The sequence below is a fragment of the Perognathus longimembris genome, chromosome 1 (genome assembly GCF_023159225.1).
Source record: "Perognathus longimembris pacificus isolate PPM17 chromosome 1, ASM2315922v1, whole genome shotgun sequence".
Taxonomy (NCBI): domain Eukaryota; kingdom Metazoa; phylum Chordata; class Mammalia; order Rodentia; family Heteromyidae; genus Perognathus; species Perognathus longimembris.
This window is the reverse complement of record NC_063161.1, coordinates 7,439,677-7,456,962: the sequence shown is the minus strand read 5'-3', so window position 1 is coordinate 7,456,962 and position 17,286 is coordinate 7,439,677. Positions and strand designations below refer to the sequence as shown.

The following is a 17,286-nucleotide window of genomic DNA, read 5'->3' as shown; positions in this document are numbered from 1 at the left end:
CGCCCCCCGGGGAGGCAGGCTACACGGGCGCCTCCAGGCTCGGCCTGGCCTCCGCCTCGGCCTCCGGGGACCCGGCGAGCGGGCTCAGCGCCTCGGCGTCAGCCGGCGGCGGCTCCGGGTCGGCCTGGGCCTCGGCCTCGGCCTCCTCCGCGTCGCTGGCGCCGCCCTCGCCCTCGGAGGCCGGGCGGGCCGGGGCGTCCTGAGCGCGGCGTCGAAGGCAGCAGAAGGTGGCGGCGGCCATGAAGATCCCCGCCAGGGCCACCTCGGAGCCGGCCAGGTAGAAGATGATGGCGTAGTTCTTCAGTGCATCCACCAGGCGGCCTGGGGGCGGGGGAGGGAGGTCAGGCCCTGCCCGGGGCTCCCCGACCCCTCCTGATTTCGCGGGAGGCGCCGGTGCCGGGGCCCCTATGTGTTTCTGCCTGGCAAACACCTCCCACGGATGCCGCCATCCCGGACGCCGTGTCCTTTCCCCCCGGCCGGGGTTTCCTAGGCAGCTCTTTGAGGTGTAAAAGCCCCCCACCCACCGCCCCCCTAATTCAAGCTCTCAGTGGCTGTGCCTGCCTCCGGCCTGCCCTCCCGGGTCCCCCATCGCTCCTCTTCCTGCTCGTCGGGGCTGAGCGCCGGGTCCCCCCCGCCTCGTCCCTCCCGGGGCCATGCGCACCCCACACTGAACGCGGCACAGGCCGGAGGCCGGCCTCAGCCCGTCGGCCTCAACTAGGGCCCGTGGCCTCCTCTTCCCTGACGTTTCCATCAAGTGCACGCAGCGCTTTCACACCTGGGAACCTCTTTCCTCTGGGGAGCAAACCTGGGGCCTGACTCATGCTAAGCATGCACTTTCCTGGTTCCCGGAAATCACCCCTATTTCCCCCCCCCCCAAGGCGTGGTTCCCCCTGCGCTTTGCCCTCCCTCTCTGGGGGACATTCTTGTGGCTGCGCACACCAGGCCGTGGGCGTTGGGGGGGTCCCTGGCGTCCCCTGAGCCGGCTGCCTAAGCCCAGTCCCTTGAGGGATCCTGCCCTCCGCACCCCGGATCCCTGACCAGTCAGCCGCCCCCGCCCCTCCCTCCCGCACCCACCCCTGCAGCGCTCAGCCCAGGCCCAGCCAAGGGGGACCCCATCGCGGCCTGCGATTCAGCCTGCGGCCTGGCCGCCCTGGTCTGACTGTCTGTGGCCTCTCTCGCTCAGAAGCAGGCTCTGTTGTTACCGCAGTAACACAACTCAGGCATACCCCACTGTCCCCCCCTCTCCACCTTTCCAGTCTTAGTTCCCTAAGCACACCCATGTCTGCGCATGCTCTGCCCGCCCCCTTGGGATGCCCACCCTGACGGCATTTCCCCGGCCAGAGAGGACGGTGCCCAGCAGTGGGGGAGGGGGTGGCGAAGAGAAGCAATGCCTCTCTCCTCCAGCTGCCCACGGAACACCCCCACTTGGCTTGTGGCCCCAGGGCTGGCCCCCAAAGACAAAGTCCCTGCCTTGTTCGTGTGTGTGCGCGTGTGTAGAGTAAGACACTAAAACATCCAGATGCTTGCTTTCAAGGTAGGGCAAATCATGCTCTCACTCTAGGTTTACAGTTGTGCAAAACCTCCTGTGCCTCAGTTCCCTGTTGTGCAAAACAAGAAAAGCACCCCCTCGGGCTGGGAATGTGGCCTAGTGGTAGAGTGCTCGCCTCATATACTACATGAAACCCTGGGTTCGATTCCCCAGCACCACGTATATAGAAAAAGCCAGAAGTGGCGCTGTGGCTCAAGTGGCAGAGTGCTAGCCTTGAGCAAAAGGAAGCCAGGGACAGTGCTCAGGCCCTGAGTCCAAGCCCCAGGACTGGCCAAAAAAAACAACACAAATTTAAAAAAAAAAATAAGCACCCCCACTTCACAAGGCCTCTGGGCCGGTGGGCCGCAGTGTTGGTTTCTTCCTGGCCTTTCCCCTGCGGCCAGGGGCTGCCAGGGTCCCTCCATCCCCATGGACTCTGCGGGGGGACAGGGAGGGGCTTCCCTGGGGCTGGGGGGGGGTGTGGGGGGTTCCTCGTGCGGGGCGCACCGGCGGAGGGCGGTCCGATGAGCACCGCCACGGCCTCCACGAGCAGCACCAGGCCGAGCGCGCTGGGGAAGCGGGGGCGCGCCCACGGTGGCCATGAGCACCTCGAACTGCAGCGCGCCCACCATGCCGTACGAGAGGCCGAAGGCGACGCAGAAGGCCACGAGGGCGCCGTAGGAGCGCGCGTGCGCGCTGCTCAGGTCGGTGAGCCCGTTGGCCAGCAGGGCCAGGCTGAAGAGGTAGGGCACGTGGGGCCGCAGGCGCGCCAGGCCCGCCAGGGCCCCGCACGCCGGCCGCGCCACGATGTCCACGAAGCCCACGATGGACAGCAGGAAGGCGGCCTCGGAGTCGGGCACGCCCGAGTCCTTGGCGTAGTTCACCAGCAGGATGGCGGGCACGAAGAGGCCGAGCGCCATCAGGAACTTGGTGATCACGTACACGAGGAAGGCGCGGTCGGTGCACACGGCCACGTCCAGCAGGCGGCGGCGCGGGGTCCCCCGGGGGCCGGGGGGGCGCCCCGCGCAGGCGCGGACCCGCGCCGTCCGCCGCCTCCTCCGCCCCCGCCCCCGCCCCCGCCCCCGCCGCGCTGGGCGCGGGCCGCGCGGGCCCCGGCGGCCGCATGACGGCCCCGCAGGCGCAGCAGTGCAGCAGGAGGCCGCCGAACAGCAGGAAGCCGCCGCGCCAGCCGAAGCGCTCGAGCAGCAGCTGCCCGAGCGGCGACAGCGCCGACAGGAACACGGGGCTGCCCGCCGCCGCCAGCCCGTTGGCCAGCGGGCGCCGGCGCTCGAAGTACAGCCCCAGCATGATGAGCGACGGCTGGAAGTTGAGGGCCAGGCCCAGGCCTGCGGGGAGGGCGCGGGGCCCGGGGCCTGAGCCCAGCGGTGGGGAGGGCGGGGGGGGGGGGGAGAGCACCGCGGGGGGATGGGGAGCACCGTCGGGGTGGGGAGCACCGCGGGGGAGGGGGAGCACCGAGGAGGGCGGGGAGCATCGCAGGGGGATGGGGAGCACTGCGGGGGGATGGGGAGCACCACGGGGGAGGGGGAGCACCGCGGGGGGATGGGGAGCACCACGGGGGATGGGGAGAACCGCGGGGGAGGGGGAGGGCGGGGAGCATGTCAGGGGATGGGCGCACCATGGGGATGGGGAGTACGGGGAGCACTGCGAGGGGGCGGGTGGGGAGCACTATGGGGGATGGGGAGCACTGGGGAGGGCGGGAGAGCATCGCGGGAGATGAAGAGCACCGCGGGGGGGTGGGGAGCACCGTGGGGGATGGGGAGCATCACAGAAGAGGGGGAACACCGCTGGGGACTGGGAGCATCGAGGGTGACGGGGAGCACTGAGGAGAGCGGGGAGCACCGAGGAGAGCGGGGAGCACCATGGGGCTGGAGGAAGAAGGGGCACTGGGGAGGACGGGGAGCACCTGGGGGCTGGGGAGCACCGCGGGGTCCGGGGAGCACCCCCCCACACACCTGTGAGCACGCCGGCCGTCAGGTAGAGCTCCAGGAGGCGCGTGGCGAAGGAGGCGAGCGCGAGGCCGGCCGCGGCCAGCAGCCCGCCCACCAGCATGACGGGGCGGCAGCCGAAGCGGGTCACCAGCATGCTGGACACGGGGCCTGCGTGGGGGACGCGGTCACGCGCGCCCCGCCGCCCCCCGTCCCCACCCCCGGGGGCGCCCCGCTCCCCCCCCCCCGCCCCCCGGACCCGTGCCGTAGAGCATGGCCAGCATGATGGACGACACCCAGGCGGCGTCGCTGTAGCCCGCGCCGAAGTCGCGCATGAGCGCGCGAAGAAGACGCTGACGGCCTTGGGGAAGGCGTAGGCGAAGCCGGTGATCACGAAGCAGGCGGCCAGCACCACCCAGCCCCAGCCGCCGTCGGGGGGCCCCGCGCCCATCGCCGCCGCCTCTGCCTGCCGCGGGGGAGAAGGGGGCGACCGGGGGGGCTGTGCACGCGGGGGTGGGGGACGCAGGCCCAGGGCCCGGCGGGGAGGTCAGGGCGGGAGGGGCACCCCGAGTCGCCCCCACCTGTGGGGGTACCGTGAAGGGTCCGGGGAGGAGGGCGCTGGAGACCCGGCGTGGGGAAGGCTCCCTCTAGGGCTGCGCCTCTCGCCACCTGGGGATGGCGGGGGAAGGGGCTGTGGGTGCCGGAGCCCAGAGGCTGGGGTCACACCGCCCCCCCATCCCCCCCCCCCGGTGCCCGTGGGGTCTGTGGACGGCAGATGGCAGCTTCCGAGTCTCCTCTCCCGCGGCCTCCCGAGGTCCCGGGCAGCGGGGAATGGCCGGGACGAGGAAGCCAGGGGAGCCCAGGGTCCCCCCCCCAGCTGCGTGACCCCCCCCCAGACTAGAGGACAGGGGCCGGGGCTGCGGCTGGGTAGGCGGGGACCTCTGCGAGGGGGCCGGGAGGGCTGCCCCCCCCACCCACGGCCACCAGCCCCCCCCATCCACGCACACTCCCGGGGTGGGCCTCCTGCGGGGCGCTGGCCGGGGCCAGGAGGGCGGCCAGCTCGGGGAGCCCCGCAGCCCCCAGGTCCCTCTCCCCCCGCCAGGCAGTGCAGAGCTCCCCAGCCCCAGGCTCTGCCCCCTCTCACTGCGGCGCAGAGGCGGGGGGGGGGGGGAGCCCACACTTACCCAGCCTGGCTGAAGGTTTGGGCGCGCAGCCCCCCATCTCCAGAGGCCGCCTCGGCCCCAGCGGAGCTCAGTCTCCCTGCTTTCCCACAGCTCGGATCAGCCGCTGGCCCCACGCCCCCTGACCCCCCCTCGCTCGGGCTTTGTGCCCCCCCTCCCTTCCCCCCCCCCCCCCCACTAAGCAGCTTTCGCCCAGGAAGGGAGAAGGCGCCGCGAGCAACCACCGCGCAGCAGCCGGGGCCTGGGGGGGCTCAGGGCCTCGGGGACCCCGACCCTCTGCCTCCGTGGTGGGGACACCGGGCTCTGCACGGGGCCCTGGCCTGGGGCGGGGGGCACAGCCCTGCCCTGGAGACCCCGCGGGGCGGGATGGTGCCAGTCTCTGCCCCCCCCCCCCACATTCCCGGAGGGACTCCTGGCTCCCCCGGATAAGGCTAATCCAGGAGCGCGTGGAGCCCGCGGCGGGCGGAACAAAGCGCCCTGTGTCCCGGCGGCCGAGGGCCCGGGGCGATCCCGCCGGGGCGCTGCCCCCCCCCCCCAGCAGGTGGAGGCCTTTGGCGGGGCTGGGGAGCGAGCCCCGGAACACCTTGCCTGCCACCCCGAGCCCCGCTGTCCCCCAATCAGACACCCCGTTCCTGCTGCTGCGTCCTTTATTTTTCCTTTACAAAAGTCCGGGGGGGGGGTGAGCACGAGGAAGGAGCTGGGGGCAGGAGGGAGCCCCCCACCCCCCCCCAAGCATCCGCGCCCCGGAAGGAAGGCGCCGCTCGCTCCCTCAAGGCCGCCTGTGGGTGCTGACACCGGGGCACCCGCGCCGGGCATCTCGGACTCCGAGGGGCGCAGAGCCGGGCCGAGCCCTGCAGGAGGCGCCTCAGCGGATGAGGGGGGCTGAGCGGTCGTTGGTGACGGTGGGGCGCAGCTTCACCGTGGCGAAGGGATTTGTGCCCCTGTGAGGGAGGAGAGGCTGGGGTGAGAGAGAGCCGGGGGGGCCCGGGTCCATCCCCGCCCCCCATCTGCGTGGGGCGCTGGCTTCACCCCGCCCCGCCCCCATCTGCGTGGGGCGCTGGCTTCACCCTGCCCCGCCCCCATCTGCGTGGGGCGCTGGCTTCACCCCGCCCCGCCCCCATCTGCGTGGGGCGCTGGCTTCACCCCGCCCCGCCCCCATCTGCGTGGGGCGCTGGCTTCACCCCGCCCCGCCCCCCCACCCCAGCGGGGTGCTCACCGAGGGAAGAGCTCCGGCGGGTGCTGCTCCCAGGCCGTGAGGGGCTGCGGAGGGGCAGGAGAGGGCGGGCATGTGGGGAGGAGGGCAAGGGGGCCCCCGCCTCTCCACTGAGCTCCTTGGGGGGGGGGTGTTCCGGGACTGAACAGTCTTGGGGCTTGTACCAGTCTTGGGGCTTGAACTCAGGCCCGGGCCCGTTCCCTGAGCGGTGCTTTGCCCCAGGCTAGCGCTCCGCCCCGAGCCGCAGCGCCCCTTCCGGGAGGGCCCCCCCTTCTGGGGGGTCACTGTGGATAAGAGTCTCCCCCACTTCCTTGCTCCTGCTGGCCTTGAACCGCGGTCCTCAGCGCTCAGCCTCCTGAGTGGCTGGGCGCCCCGCAGGCCTGTGAAGCCGGGCTGTGTGTCCCGGAGGCGTCCTGCCCCCTGTCCTGCCCCCCCCCCGTGTGCCCCTCGTGGGGGCGCGCAGGCGGCCACGGCTCACCTTGACGTTGCCGGCCGCCCCCATGCTGCCCCGCCGGCTGCCGGGCAGAGGTGTGGGCACAGGGCTGGGGGCGCGGCTGGGGACGCGGCTCGGGGTCCGGGGGCGGGGCTGGCCCTCCCAGTACTCGGGGGGCACCGTGGAGTTGCCCGGCTGGCCCAGGAGGTCATTGAGGCTGTGGCTGCCCCGGAGCGGGTAGGACCTGAGGGGAGGCGGTGGCGGGGGACACGTGGGCCTCGGTGCCACCCGAACACCCGCTGGGCACGGAGGGTGCTGCCGCCTCCCCCCACCCACCCCCGCGCCGGGGTGGGGCCCGTGCACCTAGGAATGCCCGAGGGGGGGGAGGGACGGGCAGGCGCGCCCGTGGCTGCCCCGGGGTCTGCACCCCCCAGATGCCACCGCTGGTGGGGCAGGGTCACCCCCTGGCCGCCCCGGGCGCCCGTCGGGTACCTGACAGGTAGCTCATTCATCGGGGTCGTGGGGTCATGGGACTCGGGGGGCGCAGGGGGCTGGGGGGGCGTCTCCTCCAAAGGCTTCACGTAGGCCTCAGGGAACCAGCCGCTCCTGCAGGGCACAGACGGGGCGGCTGAGCCCGACTCAAGCGGTGGCGCAGGAGGCCCCGAGTTCAAGCCTCACAAGTGGCACCAAACCAAACCAGCGCCAGGAAGGCTCTTTTCGGCTTTGTTTTGTATTTTTTTTCAACTCAAGCCTGGGGCTGTCCCTGATTTTTTTTTTTGGGGGTGGGGAGGGGGTGGGTTGTGGGGCTTGGCCTCTGGGCCTGGGCGCTCTCCCTGAACGCTTCAGCGCCAGGCTAGCGCTCTACCACGGCGCCACTCCCAGTTTCCTGGTGGCTCACTGGAGAGAAGAGGCCCACGGACCTTCCCGCCCCGGCTGGCTTTGAACCGCGGTCCTCAGATCTCAGCCCCGTTCCCGAGTAGCTGGGCGTACAGGCGTGAGCCACCAGCACGGGGTTCTTGGAAGTGTTTTTTTTTTTAAGGATGTCCCCCGGGGGTGTCTGCAAGGAAGGGGCCATTTTAGCCCGGTGGCAGCCACCCGCCGGCACCCCAGCGCCCCAGGCGGGGGCCAGGCCGGCCTTCTGTGGCTGGGTCAGGTTGGCGCTGGAGCCAGAGGTGGTGGTCAGGGTTTCCCAGTCCCTCCACACCGTCCGGGGGCGGGGCCGGGGAGGGGGCGGGGCCGGGGAGGGGGCGGGGCGAGGGGCGGGGCGCCGGCGCGCACTCACGCGGACGAGCCCTCCAGCTTGCCGTAGAGCCAGCCGTTCTGCGCCTGGGGCACCAGCACCTCCACCACGTCCCCCGCCGAGAAGCGCAGCAGCGTGTGGTTGGCGCCCTCCGAGTGCGAGACGAGGGCGCGGGCCCGCCGGGCGCCGCCGGGGCGCTCGCCGCACGAGCCGGAGCGCGCGCGCGGGGCGCTGTACAGCGAGGCTGCGGGCGGGCGGGCGGGCGGAGGGCGCCGGTGGGTGGCGGGGGCTGCGTGCCCTGCTCCTCCCTCCGCGCCCCCTCCCCCCCCCTCCCTCCTCCGGCCCCCCTTCCCTCCTCCACCCTCCTCCCCCCCCCCCCCCCCCCCCCCGCACTCACAGGCCGACGGCGTCCGCGGCAGGGGCCGGCGCTCGGGCTCCCGCGGGGCGGCGTCGGCCTCGTCGGGGCCGTGCGGGCTGCGCGCGGGCTGCGGGGCAGAGGCAGGTGGGGGGCGCGGGCGGCGCTAGTGCAGCCACCACCCCCACTCCCAGGCGTCGGCATAGGGGTTGGGGGGCCGGCGGAGGGGCCACCAGGGCGGCCCGAGGGGCGCGACGAGGCGCGGGAGCGCGGGGGGCAGCGGGCCCCAGGGCGCGGGCGCGGGCGGCGGGGCCAGCGGGGGCGCGAAGGGCGGCGGGGGCGGCCAGGGCCTCACCGTGTCCAGGCGGGCGGGGTAGGGCGGCCCCAGCGCGGGGCCCAGCAGGCCGGGGGAGTGGGCGCGCGCCGGGCCGCGGCTGGCCTCCGACTGCTCCCTCCACAGCACCACGCGGGTCTGCAGCGCGCCCCGGGCCTGGCGGGCGGCGGGGCGTCAGTGCGGGCGGGGGGGGGGGGGGTGGGAGGGGCTGGGGGCGCACACCCCGGCCCTGGGGCCCACCCCCCAGTGGTTCTCCCTGTGCTTTCGTGGGGGCGCCCCCCCCCCTTTGGCCACCCCAACCGCCGGGCTCTGAACTTTGACCCCAGCCCTAGTACTGAGCCCTTGGGGTTTACTAATGGGAAGCTAAAACAGCACAGAAGCACCAAGCCTCCCACGATGACCGCTGCTGCTGGAGCCAGCTGTATCTGAACCCCTTCAGCCTTCTAAGGCAACCATAGCTCTTCTAAGAGGCCTTTCAAGTACGGCCTTCCAGCCCAAGCCACGTCCCCTCCATGGAGGCCCCGGATTTACAGTATCACCCCCATCCACCTCTGAGTTGGGGGGGGGGCGGGGACAGGAGCTCAGGCTGACCAGGCCTTCCTGCTGAGCCTGGAGGCTTTCATGGCAGCTCTGACCCATCAGACACCGAACCCCGCGAGCCCAGGACCTCAGCCTCACACTCCCAAACACTCTCCCTGCCCCAAGCACGCGCAGAGTCCCCGAGAACGCCGGGGGTCCAGCCCTGAGCTCCTCCCCGTTCCTCCCGAGGCAGGTTCGCAGCTGGGCCCAGCCTTGCCCACCGCTGACACCCAGTCCCCTACGTGGAAGTGGAAACATGGCCTCCCACAGCGGCACCTGGGTCCCTCGTCCCCAGTTCCAGTCTGTGTGACCTTAGAACCTAACACAGAGTGTGTTCAGGGACCACTGGGCCCTTGTGTGAGGAAGGAGAGGAGGAGGAGGAAGAGGGGGAGAGAGGAGGAGGAGGGGGAGAGAGGAGGAGGAGGGGGAGAGAGGAGGAGGAGGGGGAGGAGGGAGAGGAGGAGGGATGACAGGAGGGGGAGGAGGGAGGGCAGGAGAGGGAGGAGGAGGGAGAGGAGGAAGGCTCCCTTGGCCTGGCTCTGTGAGCGTTGGTCTGTTGTGGGTTCGAGGTCAGGGCTGGCTCGGGGCCTCCGTCGGGGGGCCTGTCCCAGGCTCTGGTGACCCCGCCCCGCCGTGGCCTCCTTGGCGCCCGTCGCGGTAAAGGCTGGGGAAGGAGCGTTTCCCAGCGAGCCCCACCCACACCAGCCTGCTCGGCGGCGGCGTGGGGAACGGAGCCGGACCTCCACGCTCCGACTGACATGCTTGTGCGGGGCACCACCCGCGCGGCCATCCCCGCCGGCCCTCGGCCTCCGTTTCCACGCCGGGAGGCCGCGTTAGCCCGTCTCTGAGAGGGGATGGGAACCGAGGCTTGCGGCGAACAGGGAGGCCAGGGCAGGGCGGACGAGGCCTGCGCAAGGCGGCCTCCGCCTAAAGCATTCGCGGGAGCATGATCTTCACCCACCAGCCCAAAGGTTGGGGGGCCAGAGTCGTTTGAAGGGGAAATGAGGCAGGAGAGATGGGGAAACAAGGCGAACGGCAGCCCGGGACTTAGAAACAGCGCTGTCTTCCTTGTGTTAACTCTTGCACTCTTTCATGGGCTACAGTACCAGCCAAAGGAAAACAGAAAAGGCCTTCTCCACCTGGCCTTGCCCGCTGGCTGTAAACACCGAGAGGACATCGGGACAAAGACCCATCCCGGAGGAGCAGACACCTGGGAAAATGGCTCCCCTGGCCCCAAGCGCTCATCTCAAAGGATAAACATGGGTGGCGGGACGCACGCCGCATCTCAAGGATAAACACGTTTTCAAGTAGATGGAGAACGCGTGCTTTCCTAGAAAGGATGCCCAAACATAATGGTCATGTACTTAAAGTAGGGGTCATCCTCAGACCCCCCCCCCCCAGCCCCAGTGGTGAAAGTGTAACACCCAGAGTGATTAGAGCAAAGGCACACGCGGTGGGCTAGACTTGAAGTCAGGCCCCGCCTTGAGCATACAAATACCCGGATGTCCCTTTGAGAACACCTGTGCTCTGTGCCTTTCTGCTTCCGCCCGCTTGCTTGTCTCCTCACTCAGTAAAGCTCAGCCAGGTTTTCCCACCAAGGTGACTCGTCCAGAAATTCTTATTCTGTGGTCAAAGTTAAGGATCTTACGTGAAGCGTCCCTACTTCCAGAGGGAGACTTCACAAACCCTCACCTGCATCCAGTGACAAAGCAAGGAGGAGGAGGGGGGAGGAGGAGGGGGAGGAGGAGGGGGGAGGAGGAGGGGGAGGAGGAGGAGGAGATGAAGATGATGTCCCAGACAGACCGGGGAAGATGGACAAGATAAAGACACGGGAGAAGTAACGCGGAGCCCTGGCCGTGTCTGTGACTGCTCAGGCGCAGGATGGAGGGCTCAAGTGTGGGGCGTCTTTGAGGAGAGAGGCAGGACGCGGGGCAGCACCGGGCTCCAGACAACTGTGGGCGCCATCTTGGACCAGGGGACAAATGGCCTGCCCTCGAGGGGCAGCTCCGAGCAGCCAGCCACACCCATGGGTCGCCCGGACTCTTGTGAGGAGGGAAAGGAGCCGGGCGTGGAGATTGGCACGACCTAGCTCGGGACAGGGGAGCCCCCAGGGGAGGACCATCTGGGCCCCCGCCACCGGGGCTCCATTTGCAGCCCTGGCTGACTTCAGCCTCCCAGAGGCTGGGATTCACCACACTTGACGTAAAGGTTCTTCACCTGCAAGAATCAGGAGGCGATGGGACCATCTAGAACTAAAAGCCCTGAGCTCCCTTGGCAAGACCTAGAGGGAGAAGTGTCCAAATGGCTCACCAAGCAAGGAAGATCAGAAAATCCTCCCCGGGGCTCACCTTGCAGGCTGCCAAGAGCAGTGCAAAGTAGGGTGTGTGCAAAAGCCGAGAGCCGGTGGCTCGCACCTGTGATCCTAGCATCTCAGGAAGCTAAGAGTTGAATCCTGGTTCACAGCCAGCCCGGGCAGGAAAGTCCGTCAGACTCTGATCTCCAATTACCCACCAGAAAACCAGACATGGGGCTGCGGCTCAAAGTGGTAGAGCGCTAGCCTCAAGTGGAAGATCTCAGGGACAGGGTCCAGGCCCTGAGTTCAAGGCCCACAGCCTACCAGAACAAACCAGCAACAAAGTAGGGTCTGGGGGGAGGGGTAGCGAGTTAGGATTTCCTTTTTGACAAGATAATAGATGTATAGTGGTCGTGAGTCACATAGAAGGTAATATTTACAGGGAAGGTACAATGGTTATAAACCCCAAATTACCAAGCAACACAGCAACTGAATACAGAAAGCAAAACCAATGGAAACCCAACGAGAAATGAGAGAACGGACTGACCCAGCAGATAAAGCAAGAACACCGAGAAGTTCAGTAAGATGTTGAAACCAAGGCTAATAACGGCACAAACCTATCCACAGATGAGCGTGTAAACGGAGAGCATGTGTCTTCAGGAATTAAAAACAAAAATAGCTCATTCCTGAGTGAACTAATACGTGAATTAATGAATGCAGGCAAACCCAGAAGAGTGAACGAGGGCGCCCGGGGAATACAAACGAACACAGAACCAGTGAGGCAGAAGGGGCGCAGGTGAGATTCTAGGGAGACGGAGGAGCAGACGCTGGCGTGCAGTGGGCAGGCTGGGCTTGCTGCCCCGGGACCCCCCCCGCCGCACCCCTGCCACCCCCCCGCGGCTCACCCGGTTGAAGAACTGCAGCATGGTGTTGGAGAGCAGCAGGTGCTTCTCGGCCAGGAAGCGGTACCTGCGCTTCTGCTCCAGCTCCGCGGCCCGCTGGCTCTCGGACACGAACGCCTGCATCTGCGCGTGCAGCCGGTTCACGCTCTCCTGCGGGGAGGTGGGGGGGGGGCTGTGCGTGGGATCGGGGGCGGGAAGGGGGGGCCGGCGGGCCGCCCCCCACCCCGGAGCCGCCCCCTCACCCTCCACCCGCGGCCCAGCCCGCCCCTCACCTTCATCTCCCGCGCGTTCTTGTCCCTGTTGCGCTCCAAGCGCCACAGCTCGGACATGCACTTCTCCAGGTTGGCCGCGCGGTGGCGGTACTCGATCTCGTAGTGCTGGCGGCTGTCCTGCGGGACGGGCGGACACGCAGGCTCACGCCACCCGCGGGGCTCAGCGGATAACCCGGGGCAGGGTCTCCGAGTTCCCCACCCGGTCGGCGCGCGGGGAGGGAGGCCCCGCTCACCTTGATGTACTGCATGTCCAGCTTGGTGTTCTTCTCCATGTGCTGCAGCAGGTCTCCGTGGAACGTCTGCACCTGCGTGGGGCGCAGAGCGGGCTCCGTCAGGGCGCCCCTGCTCCCAGCCCCCAGCATCCTTGGCCGTTCCTGTGCCCGCGCAGCCTCCGATCGAGACCCTCCTGCCCCTCTGCCCCTGCAGAGCTGGGGTGGATCGCTAGTCCCCACACCACCAGCCTCGCCTCCTTCCTGCTCCGTCTCCATCCCCTGAGCCCCAAATCTGGCTGACCTCCCCACCCAGACCCGGCTCCCTGGCGGCTTGCCCCAGACTCAGCTTCGGTCCCGAAAAACACCTAGCTGCTGATAACGCAACTGGTCCTCAGAGAACACCGGCTGGCGCTATCTTTCCGGAAGTCTCTCTCACAGTCGACCCCAATAGTCAGGACATCATGTTGGCTGTTTCCTCACCTGATCCTCTTCAAGAGACTCCCCCCCCACAAGGCTACCGCCCCTCCCCCATCCACGCTTCCCCCCACCTACTACAGGACCCAGTCACCCCACTAACTAGGAGCCCAGCGATGGACAACTAGGAAATGAAATCACCCGTGCCATTTATGACTTCAGAAAACAGATTCCCAAGCATGGATCTAGCCACGGGGATGCAAGAACCCTGAGAAGAACCAGGCATTGTGGAGGAAAAGCAAAGAATGAGTGAATAAACAGAGTTGGCATTCATCACCTGAAGTGGAATATTAAGATAATCACCAGCTTCTACATCAATGACACCGCTGTCAAAATCCCAGCACTTGACAGTCTTGACTGAGCAACCGATACACACGTAAAAGATCTTTAACAAGAGCCAAGTGCTACACATCGAATACATGACTAAGCTGGAGGTATGGCTCAGTGGGAAAGCGCCTGCCTACCAAGTGCAAAGCCCTGAGTTCTAGCCCCCAGTGTTGCCAAAAAAGGAAAAGAAATGAAAACGAATAAGCCAGGTGCAATCTGGAAGATTGCAGTTCAAAGCCAGCCTGGGCAGAAAAGTCTAGGAGACGCCAGGTCCAACATATCCAGCAAAAGGTTGGGCCGCAGGCATGGCTGGAGTGCAGAGCACCAGCTTGGATGAGTGCGCAAGGCCCTGATTTCAAACCCAGTGCTGCAGTCGCAATCATGATCACCTCACTAGCTCAAGTCAGCTTGCATCCCTTTGTTGGAATCTACCAGTGGTGCTGTGTTCACCTGCCAGGTCAACGGGGCAGGACCCGTGGCTGTCAGTGGGGTTGGGGGGGGGGGGCAGGGGGAAGGAGCCTGGGGTGGGGGGACCTCCAGTCTTGGGCGCTGTTCCGGTACTGGCCGGGGGTCCCCCGCTGGTTGAGACATGGGTACCTGGAGCGGGAGGCTCGCCTGCCATTCGTCCGTGCCCAGCCCAGGTGTGCCACAAATAACACCAGGGCAGGAAGGCACAGCTCCCTCCGCTATGCGAGAGAGAACTTTGGGGACACAGTGCCACCCCAAAGTGGTCACGGAGGCCTGGGCCCAAGGGGCGGGGCGCAGTGCTGTGCGTGTATGTGGGATGAACATTTTCTCTCAGTGAAACGGATGCCCACGCCAAACCGTGTTGACGGTGTCCTCCAAGAGCACCCCATCTTTAGGTCCCCCCCCCAATCCTCCGCTATCGTTCTGAGCCCAGTCTGTCACAATGGTAGCTGCGCCCGGTCTGCCAGGCCCTGCTCCCACCCCTCCTGTCTGGCGCCAGGCTCTGGCTCCCTTCTGGCCCTCCCTCTGCGCCCCGGAAGCCGCCCCCCCTCCCCTCCTCTCCCCCTCTCCTGTCTCCGTCTCGCAGCTCACAGCTAGGCCCCTCCAGGCTCTGCAGATGCAGAGTAAGGAGGTCCCACCTTGCAGATTGGCCAGGGTCAAGTCAACCCTGCCTGTTCCAGCCAAGATAGGGGGTGCGGGGTAGAGATACGGGTGCTTTCACTCTGTCCCCTTGAGGACAGATAGGTAAACTGAGGCATGGAGTCCAAAGGCACAAAGCAGGAGTTGGGCTTGTTTATGAAGAGGGGTAGTACCGAGGCTTGAACTCGGGGCTTTGCACTCCTGATTAGCTTTTTCATTCAAGGCCGGCGCTCTGCCTCTTGAGCCGCAGCTCTACGTCTGGCTTTCTCGGTGGTTCACTGGAGGTAAGAGTCTCACACTCTTTCCTGCCCTGGCTGGCTTTGAATTGCGATGCTCAGATCTCGGGCTCCTGAGTAGCTAGGTTACAGGGGGGAGCCACTGGTGGCTGGATCTGGGCTTCGAGCTCAGGAGCTCACTCTGCTCTCTGAACTCCATGTGCTCAGGGCCCAGGAAAGCATCGGACCGAGTGGAGCAGGAGAGGCGGCCACACTTTCTGGGGGGCCGGAGAGGCGTGGGACAACTAACTGCCTTGGACCGAGTGGTCAGTGGCTTTAGGCCAGGAGAGTGGGGGTGACAGCCATCCAGCAGGGGCTGGGTCCTGGGGCGCCTTGTGAGGTTCCTTGTTGTTCCCAGCCCCCACCCGCTCTGGACCTGAGCAGTGATCTGAGGGACTCAGTTCCCCCCCCCCCCCTGTGAAATGGGTTGGGAAGGCTCTGCACTGGCCGGGCCGGGCCTGGGGAGGCCAGAGGGGGGGAGGGGCAGGGAGGCCTCTCCAGCTCTGCATCCTGCCGGTGGGGGGGGGGGAAGGCTGCCATGCCCGGAGACCCACACTCACCACCACCTCCAGGTCTGAGTTCAAGTGCCGTTGGGTGTCGCACATTTGCACCAGGATCTCCCCTGGAGGAAGAAGCTTCAGTGTGAGGAGCCCCACCCGCCGCCCTCTTCCCGCCTGGCACCAGGAACAAAGTCCGGGGACTTCCCGTGCGTGCGTGCGGTGCATGTGCTCCTGGGAGAGGGGGAGGGGCTGCAGGCCCGAGAGGGGGTGCAGTTCCCCCCCCCCCACTCGGAGGGGCTCCCCAGGGCCTTAGAATGGGAGCAAACATGGTGTGGGGCCCCAGGCCTGAGGGGGTGAGGGCTTTAGGAAGACTGCCCCCCCAGGCCCAAGAGGGGGGACTTGACGTAAAAGGGGGTGACTCACCCAGAATCTGGGAGGTAGAACTCTGCAGGGCCTGCTCCCCGATTTTCTGGATAGCGCTGAAGTATACCTCGGCTGCCTCAGACAGAGCTGCGGTGGGGGGGGGGGCGGGGAGAATGGCCTCAACCTCCAACCCCAAACCTCCCAGCCCCCCTTTGGTCAGGAGAGGATGTGGAGGGGCGCGATGGGGCGGTCGGTGCCCAGCCTTGGCACTGGTCAGGGGACAATCGGGACGCAGGATCTCTGGGGCCTGGCATGGAGCGGGTCCCCCCCCCACGTGTTCCTGGGTGGGGGGACGTGGGGAGCAGGGAACGGGTGGGAGGTGAGAGCTGGGGACAGGGGTGAGGCAGAGCCCAGCGCGGCGGGGGGGGGGGGGGGCTGGACGCCCAGGGGCGCGCTCACCGTGGAAGGCCCGCAGGTAGTTATTACCCAGGTACACCAGGTTCTCCAGGGCGGGTTGAACTGTTCCATGATGCTCTGCGCCCACCGGAGGGAAGACCAGCCATGGTGGGGGTAGAAGGGGGGAGGGATGGTGGTACCCAGCCCCAGTGAGACCCCCACCGCCCCTAGGGAACCCAGAATCCTGACTCCCAGCTGCAGAGGCCTCTGGGACTGTCTTTTGGGGGCCCCCTTCCCAGCCAGCTCCTGTGCCAGACACCTGCCCCAGCCCTGGGTGTGGTTCTGCCCAGGCTGGACCCACACGCTTTCTGTGGCCTCCTCAGGGGTGCGGGCAAATCATACCCATCTCAGAGAAGACATCCCCATTTCCCGCCAGGATCCAGGCCATGGGGGGGCCCCACCCTGGGCCACCTGGGGTCACGGCCACTTGGAGAGTATTAACAGGTACTGAAGACAGGACCTCAGACTCAAGACTTGGCACTGGGCCTTGATTCAAATCCCAGTAGCACCTCTTCCTCCCTGGGTGACCTTGAACATGGGGTTCAAGCTCTCAGTTTTCTCATCCACCTCACCGCGTGGTTGTGTTCTAGCTCACAAGTAGGGCGGCGTGAGGCTTGCGTGTGAGAGGGCCGTGCCCACGGGGGGGTGTTTAGTAAGTGTGTCTATGGAGACTGCAACAGCTCTGGAGGGGAGGTGGGAAATGAGGGGAGAGGCTCCGTCCCGGCTCCTTTCCGGGGACCCTCGCGGACTTTATGCTCTGCTGTGTGGGTCTCTTAAGCCACACCTGCCGTGGTCCTCAGCCTGGGCCTGCCTTGGGGGGGCGAGGATGGCCCCTGCCCCCAGGAATGCCGGTCCACCCCAGCCCCCTTCCCCCAGCCTCGGCTCGCTGGGCCTCTCTGCTGGCTCGCTGGCCGGGCCGGGCCGGGGCCGGCGCGCTCACCTTGTAGATGGCCATGGTGGATCTGTAGAACTGGTCCATGTCGGGGGCCATGGGCGGCTGACGGCACTGAGGAGGCGGAGGCTGGGCCGGGAGCCCCAGGGAGCGCGGCGGCGGCTGCGAGTGTGTGCGGCTCCCAGGCCTGGTCTGCAAGGAGGGGCTGCTTAATTATTCACCAGGCGGGGTGTCATTGCGATCTGGGGCGTAACCAGACCCCGCCGGGGAAGGCCTGTGACGCAGGCGGCTCCGGTGACCGTCCTTCAATTATTTACCCCTCTCCGCAGAGCCTGGTGGGCACCTGTGGCTGGGCAACTCTGCCCGGGCACCTCCTCTCCCATCACCTGGGGGACCCTGTGCTG

General features: G+C 67.4%; 2 protein-coding genes across 2 annotated transcripts; both read right to left on the bottom strand.

The window, feature by feature from the left end:
- Window positions 1-19: 19 nt before the first annotated feature.
- On the bottom strand, window positions 20-3,925 carry Slc16a8 (solute carrier family 16 member 8). The gene is given in 7 exon segments (XM_048340346.1): window positions 20-321; window positions 2,036-2,111; window positions 2,113-2,544; window positions 2,546-2,874; window positions 3,502-3,645; window positions 3,734-3,817; window positions 3,820-3,925. Coding segments are annotated over 7 exon segments (1,473 nt in total).
- Window positions 3,926-5,480: 1,555 nt separating this feature from the next.
- Baiap2l2 (BAR/IMD domain containing adaptor protein 2 like 2) lies at window positions 5,481-17,188 on the bottom strand. Its single transcript, XM_048355545.1, is given in 15 exon segments — window positions 5,481-5,596; window positions 5,872-5,915; window positions 6,347-6,545; window positions 6,794-6,907; window positions 7,584-7,785; window positions 7,939-8,026; window positions 8,252-8,386; window positions 12,008-12,154; window positions 12,277-12,393; window positions 12,510-12,581; window positions 15,232-15,293; window positions 15,595-15,681; window positions 15,994-16,044; window positions 16,047-16,068; window positions 16,931-17,188. Coding segments are annotated over 15 exon segments (1,467 nt in total). The 5' UTR covers window positions 16,982-17,188; the 3' UTR covers window positions 5,481-5,520.
- Window positions 17,189-17,286: the final 98 nt, after the last annotated feature.